Source organism: Trichechus manatus, unplaced genomic scaffold, assembly GCF_000243295.1.
Source record: "Trichechus manatus latirostris isolate Lorelei unplaced genomic scaffold, TriManLat1.0 scaffold00087, whole genome shotgun sequence".
Lineage (NCBI taxonomy): Eukaryota > Metazoa > Chordata > Mammalia > Sirenia > Trichechidae > Trichechus > Trichechus manatus.
Genome location: NW_004444023.1, coordinates 6,223,723 through 6,230,793, shown reverse-complemented (window position 1 = coordinate 6,230,793; position 7,071 = coordinate 6,223,723). Strand labels below are relative to the sequence as shown.

At 51.0% G+C, this 7,071-nt stretch overlaps 1 protein-coding gene across 1 annotated transcript; it reads left to right on the top strand.

Annotated features, from left to right (window-relative positions):
* The first annotated feature begins 1,597 nt into the window (after positions 1-1,597).
* Positions 1,598-6,394, top strand: LOC101346325 (kallikrein-14). Its single transcript, XM_004381722.1, has 5 exons — positions 1,598-1,637; positions 2,470-2,641; positions 4,646-4,899; positions 5,153-5,289; positions 6,242-6,394. Exons 1-5 carry the CDS (start codon positions 1,598-1,600, stop codon positions 6,392-6,394), a joined length of 756 nt encoding a protein of 251 aa, XP_004381779.1.
* The last annotated feature ends 677 nt before the right edge of the window (positions 6,395-7,071 follow it).

Genomic DNA, 7,071 nt, shown 5'->3' with positions numbered 1-7,071 from the left:
CTCTCTCTCTCTGGGTCTCTGTCCCTCTCTCTCTCTGGGTCTCTGTCCACCTCTCTCTCTCTCTCTGGGTCTCTGTTCCTCTCTCTCTCTCACTCTCATTCTCTCTAGGTCTCCATCTCTTACTCCATCTTGCCCAACTCTCCCCAAATCCCTTTGCAGAGCCAGAGTTGAAGAACATAGTCCTGGCACTGACCCTCTTCTTCCTTGCCAGACCCCTGCTCCCTTACCTCTCAGGACTCTGAAGACCACAAAATGAGAAAGCCTAGAAGACAGGGCTGCCCAGAGCCAGGGACCTCCTGCCTCTGTCTCCTGCTCTTTCTCCATCCCGATCGCCTGCCTCTTCCTCTCCCTCTGGTGCTCTCATCTTCCATCTCTGCCTCCTTGTCTCCTTTCTGTCAGTCTAGGTCTCCACTGTCTGTATCCTCATCACTTCCTCTTTATCCATCTCTCCCTCTGTCTCTCTGTCTCCTTGTTCTGCTTATCTTCCTTCTCTCTCTGTCTTCCATGGTATCACCATTTCTTTCTATCGCCTCCTTCCATCATCATTGATGATATTCTGTATGGGTGTGTAAGGGGGAGTTATCTCTACCTCTTTTATCTCTCTCCACCTTTTTCTCTCTCTGTGTCTGTTTCCATCCTATCTTCACCTCCTTCCCTCTGTTTTTCTCTCCCTTCACCTCTCCACACTCATTTCTCCATGCTTTCTTCTTCCTCTGTCCTGTTTCCTCCCCCTCTGCCTCCTCTGTTTCCCCATCTACACTTGTCTTCCTCCTCTTTCTCTAGTTCAATCCAGAACATTAAGCCTAGATCTCAGCCAGCCCAGTATCTTTCTTCCTCTTTCTCCTCATCTCTCTTTACCTTTTATACCTCTCTCTCTGTGCCTGTACTTCTTTTACTCTCTCTGTCTCTCCACTTTCGTATTTCACTTCTCTTTCATTTCCCCAGCCTCTCTCCTCCTCCGGCCACCTCTCTCTATGCCTCCCTCTCTCAGCCCCTCCCAGCACCTTCCTCTGAGTCTGAGTCCCCCCCTCCCCTTCCCCACAGTGTCAGGAATCTACCACCACTGACTGGGAACCCTCCCCTGCCCACCCTGTCCTGGGGTCCCCCTCCCTGGATTCCTCTCAGATGATAACATCTTCACCAGGCATGCTCTCATTAACAATTGTGGCTGCTTTACCAGTCAGAGAAGGGAGGGAGGGGATGGGACCAGAGAGCCCTAGAATGGGAACTCAGCAATTAAAAAAAAAAAGTCAGGAGAAGGGCGGGGTGGGGTGGATGGGACAGGGCCAACTGCCCAGACCAGGGATAAAAGGCCTCTGTGTAGCTAGGGAAGAGAGACACCACTCCCATTTCCTCCACACATCAAGGCAGGTGGGAAGTGAGCCTTGCTCAGCATCCTCCTTTTCACCACGGAAGAGCCCCCTGGGCCACACCTTCCTGGTCTCTGGCTTCTACTTCTGTCTCTCTGTCTCAGGTCTCTGAGGGCCTTGGTGTGTGTAGCTGTGGCTGTCTCTGTCTCTCAGCCTGATTCTCTTGCAAGCTCTTCCTCTATTACTTTCTTTTTGCATTTTCCAGAACCTGCCCCCCACCCCCTAGAATGTTCTTCCTGCTGACAGCACTTCAAATCTTGGCTGTAGGTAAGAGAGCAGTGGGCAGGAGGTGGGATGGGAGTTCCCTGGGGAACCAGGCTGTTCATAAGTAGGCTGATGAGAACAAGTAGGGAGTAGTTTAAGGATCATGTCTAAGGAGTGTGGTGGGGACAAAGTTCTGAGTTGTGAGAATATCAAAATGGGGGGGGGTCCATAGGAGACAACTGGCAAGGAGAAATAAATAAGGAATTGTGGAGAACTATGGGGTCCTAAGGGGGTCATATTGGAAAGGAGGGCCACAGGGCACTTCTTGATTGTGTTAGAGAAGAACTAATATGGAGAAAGATAGAATGTTGTCAGAAGTGATGGTGGAGGGGGGTCATGGGGAGGGGGGTCATGGGAAAGGATGTGATATGATGGATGAAATGGGTGCATGGCGAGATAATGGATTCGGGAAGTTCACATTGATTGGGAAGGTTATGGAAGGGACAGGGAACTCCTTGGATATGTTGGGGAAGGATTAATGGAGGGAAACCTGGCATATTGTTAACAATGGTGATAGTAAATATGGGAGAGTGGAGTCAAGGGTAGTAGTTGTAGCAAAGACCTGGATGAGGGGACTGTGAGACAGAATAATAGATGCTATGGTGGTGATTATGGTGGTGGTGGTAAGAGAGGTCAGGAGATTCCCTGACTGTGTAGGGCAATAATGGGGTAATGTTGGGCATATTTCCCATTGGGTGGGGCAGATAGATGTGGGTGGGTTAGGGGCTAAGTCAAAATGAAGGAGATTTGTGCGTAATGGATTCCTAGAGGGTTGGGGAGTAGAGCATTTGTTCATCTGCTTTACCCACCCCACCCCACTTCTGCCTATTTCTAGCCATGGTACAGAGCCAAGAGAATGAGAACAAGATAATTGGTGGCTATTCATGCATCCAGAATTCCCAGCCGTGGCAGGTGGCCCTACTGGCAGGCCCTGGTCATCGCTTCTTCTGTGGAGGGGTTCTGCTGTCAGAAGAGTGGGCCATCACCGCTGCTCACTGTGCCCAACCGTGAGTGAACCCTCCCCTATGCTTGACCCAACAAGTGCATTCCAGAATCTAGAACCCTAGAGCTCAGTCAAAAATCTGGAGCCCTGTTTAGAACCCAGTGTAGAATCTAGGTCCTGGTTTCGGATCTAGATAAGAGTCTAGAACCAAGAACACAGCTCAGAACATGGAATCCAGCCACAAATCTTGAACTCAGTTTAGATTCTGAAGGCAGACAGATAGCTTAGAACCCATAGGCCAGCTTAGAGTCTCACACAGAACCTAGAACTTAACATATAACCTGGAGATCCATCCAGAGCCCAAGCTCTACATAAAGACTAAAATTTGGGACCCGTTACAGATTTGGATTTGAATTCAGGGCACAGTCTACATCAGAAACTTAGAACCCTTTTCAGAACACTGCCTTGAACCCAGAGCCCAGTTCAGAACCTGCAATCCAGCAATAAATTCAGAAGGGACAAGGAACTCCTAGAATGTGTTGAGTGAATCCTGCTGGAACATATAACTCAGAGTTTAGAATAGAGAATAGAACCTTCAGCCCATTCCACACCCAAGATTTAATTCAGAGTCAAATCTACAGCCTTTCTTTGAACAATCTAGAACCCAGTGTCTAAAACTCAGAATGCAGAACATAATCTGAAGCCCCATATAGAACCCACAGCCCACCGTGGATTCTATACCTAAACCTAGAACCCAGACCCCAGCCTAGAAGTCAAACACCAGACTAGAGCCCAGAACTCACCCAGTGACTATAAACTCAGATCTAATGCCTTAACCTGATGTTCAATCTAGAACCGAGCCCAGGTTTCATCCCAGTGTCTACAACACAAAGCCCAGAGTACAAACCAGCATCTGGAACCTTGAGTTCAAGCCATAACCTGGAGCTCTGCCTAGAACCCAGAGCCCAACCAGAAGTCAAGAGCTCAGATCAGAGTCTAGAGCCAAGAGTTTAGACTAGAACCTATAATTCAATCTGAAACAGCCCAACTTAGAATCAAGAGCTCAGACCAGTGTTTCAAACTCTGAGCCCAGCTGGAGCACAGAGCTCAAACCAGTGTCTAGAGCCCAGCTCATAAACCAGAGCTTAATCTAGAACCCAGAGCTCAATCTAGAAACTGGAACTCCTATCAGTGTCTAGAATCTAGGGTCCTGGTCATAGTAATCCATTGCTCAATATAGAATCCTTAGCCTACCCTAAAACTCAAAGCTCAAACCAATATCTGGAACCCAGTCTCAAGCAATAACACTGAGCTCAAAATTCTTAGCCTACTCAAAAACTGAAAACTCACACCAGTATCTAGAATTTATGCCGTAATTCAGACTCAGTCTAGAACCCTGATCCTAGCCTACAATCAAAAGCTCAAAATGTCTAGAACCCAGAGCCTAGGCCATAACTGAGATGGAACTGCCCTGGAGCCCACTCCAGAATATCAATTCTGATTTACAGTCTAGAGTCATAGTCCAGAGTCTCACCTAGAAGTCAAAGCATATAACCCAACACAGACTCTGCAGTTGAACCAAGAACTCACAGCCATTATTTTACACCCAAGCCAGGAGTCAGAGCACAACTCAAGAGAGGGAGGGGAGGAAGGTAGGGTTGAGCCAAGAGAGACTGTCCAGGCTATGGGAAAGGACACAGGAGACCAGGAAACGCTCAGCCTGCCGTCAAAGGGATGTTGTTGGGTGCCATCGAGCTGATTCCAACTCAGAGCAACCCCATGTGAGTCAGAGTAGAATTGCCCCATAGGGTTTTCTTGGCTATAAACTTTATGGAAGCAGATTGCCAGGGCTTTCTCCCGAGGAGCTGCTGGGTGGGCTCGAACTGCCAACCTTTCAGTTAGCAGCTGAGTGCTTAACCGTTGCACCACCAGGGTTCCTTGCAGTCAGAGGGAAGCAGGTTAGACTTGGAGGAAAACTCATCCACAGGGATAGGGACAGTGCTGGAGGGTGGGGAGGGATCTCTGGGCCAGACCATGAGCAGGGCTACTCTTGGGGGTCCTGGGCCAGAATCCTTCGGGTAGCCCTGGGCAAGAACAACCTGAAGAGATGGGAAGCCACACAGCAGGTGTTGCGTGTGGTTTGCCAAGTGCCACACCCCCAATACAACTCCCGGACCTCCAACAATGACCTGATGATGTTACGGCTGGAGCGGCCGGCCCGCCTGGGGAGGGCAGTGAAGCCCATCGCTGTGGCCCAGTCTTGTGCCAGCCCTGGGACCCTCTGCAGTGTATCGGGCTGGGGCAGCATATCCAGCCCCAATGGTGAGGACCCAGATTCCTGCATCCTGGAAAGGAGAGGGTGGAGGTCGGACTTCTGGGTCTGAGGGAAGAGGGGTCTGGGGGCCTGGGCTCCTAAGTCTGAGGGAGGAGGGGCTGGGGGCCTGGGCTCCTGGATCTGAGGGAGGAGGGGCTGGGGGCCTGGGCTTCTAGGTCTGAGGGAGGAGGGGCTGGGGGCCCAGACTCCCGGGTCCTATTGGAGGACAGACCTAGTCATAACCCCTCAGTGCCTCCCCAGTCAGGTACCCCGACTCTCTGCAGTGTGTGAACGTCAACATCGTCTCTGATCAGGCATGCCAGCAGGCCTATTCCGGAGCCATCACTCCTGGCATGGTCTGTGCAGGGGTTCCCCAGGGCGGCAAGGATTCATGTCAGGTAAGGCTCGGGGTGGAAGCTGGAGAAGGGGTATTGTTTGGGGGTGGGATATAGACACCAAAGGGTCACAGGAACATGAAAGTTAGCAGAGGTCCAGAGAGGGAGGGAAACCCTAGGGACTGAAAGCGATTACAATAGCCAGCATAAGCTGCTCCCTACCTGTACAAGCTTGGATAATGGACCTAATGCCTTTAGGCCTCAGTTTTCTCATCTCTCAAGTAGGGATAGCACCTCTTAGGGTAGCTGGTGGAATTAGATGAGATAATCCATGGAAAAGGCATAAGGCAGAGCCTGTACATATCTCTAATGACTGCTATCATCGCTGTCATTATTACATGCGGGTATACGGAAAACTACCAGGAGCCCTGGTGGTGCAATGGTTAAAGTGCCTGGCTGTTAACCGAAAAGTCAGTGGTTCAAACCCACCAGCCGCTCCAAGGGAGGAAGATGCGGCAGTCTGCTTCCGTAAAGATTTACAGCCTTGGAAACCGTATGGGGCAGTTCCCATCTGTCCTATAGGGTCACTGTAAGTTGGAATCAACTCAATGGCAATGGGTAGGGTAGGTCTGTTTATGAAAAACGGGGCTCAAGTCCTCTAAAAATCTTAATCCAGCCCTGAGAGAGGCAGAGACAGGGAGATACAAAGAGAGAGAAATAGTTTTTTAGAGATAGAGCCAAGATGAAGTGGGGACCAGGGAGACCCAAAGACAGAGACAGGCACAGAGACAGAGAGACACAGAGACACAGAGAGGGAGCAGGAACCAGTGGAGAGGGACAGAACTGGCCCTCCCACCCCCAGGCTGTGATTACCGAGCTGGGCAGGATGGCCTCCTGGAGGCCCTGCCCAGCGTCTGAGCCCTGTCCTCCATCTCTGCCTCCCTTCATCAGCTTCTCACGTCCACGGCTGTGGCCATCTATCAGTGGTGTCTCCATGTCTGTCTTTCCCCCTCAGGGTGACTCTGGGGGACCCCTGGTGTGTGGAGGACAGCTCCAGGGCCTCGTATCCTGGGGGATAGAGCGCTGTGCCCAGCCTGGTTACCCTGGGGTCTACACCAACCTGTGCCGATACGGAGACTGGATCCAGGAAACGATGGGGAACAAGTGATAATTGGTGTCACCCTGCCTGTGGCCACCAGCCTCTCGTGTTTTCCCTGGACCCCTCCTCCCTCAGACCCAGGAGTCCTGGCCTCCAGCCTCCTCCTCCCTCAGACCCAGGAGTCCAGATCCCCAGCCCCTATTCCCTCAGACCCAGGAGTCCAGGCCCTACCCTCCTGGTCCCTACCTCTGGATCAGAACTCCCATTTCTCACAGCAGTTTCTTCAGGTTTTCTCTCCCCACTCAGCCCTCTTAACCCCATATGAAGTCATTATTCAAGACCCCGCAGGCACAGAGGGCATGGATGTGAAGGCTCTTGAACTGGCATCGTATTCCAAAGCAGACACTTTTAAAAACTCTTAATGCCTCTGCAAAGCAGATCATAATAATAATAAATTGAATAATCCCAAATTTCAGTCATTCATTTCACTCCTTCAACAAACACCAAGCATGCACAGCAGCCCCATCGTTCCCAGTCAGGAGCTGCACAGGTTCCATCAAGTGGCTGACTCTGTGTATACTGTACCCTGGGGTTCTGCTTCCTCCACCATCCTTGGATCTGGTGACTTCCAGCAGGGCTGCACTGCTCCCAGCCTCCTCTCTGGGTCCTTTGAGCAGGGACTTCTGAGATCCAGAGTAAGGAGGGCAAGAACCTGCTTAGTTTCAACACAGCGAAGAGTCCCGGAC

What these genes read in the sequence shown, in the direction of transcription:
- LOC101346325 (XM_004381722.1), top strand. Translation starts at nt 1,598, where the DNA reads ATGTTCTTCCTGCTGACAGCACTTCAAATCTTGGCTGTAG. An exon ending in ACTTCAAATCTTGGCTGTAG is followed by an intron (nt 1,638 to 2,469) that starts GTAAGAGAGCAG and finishes GCCTATTTCTAG; the next exon opens with CCATGGTACAGAGCCAAGAG. An exon ending in CAGCATATCCAGCCCCAATG is followed by an intron (nt 4,900 to 5,152) that starts GTGAGGACCCAG and finishes GTGCCTCCCCAG; the next exon opens with TCAGGTACCCCGACTCTCTG.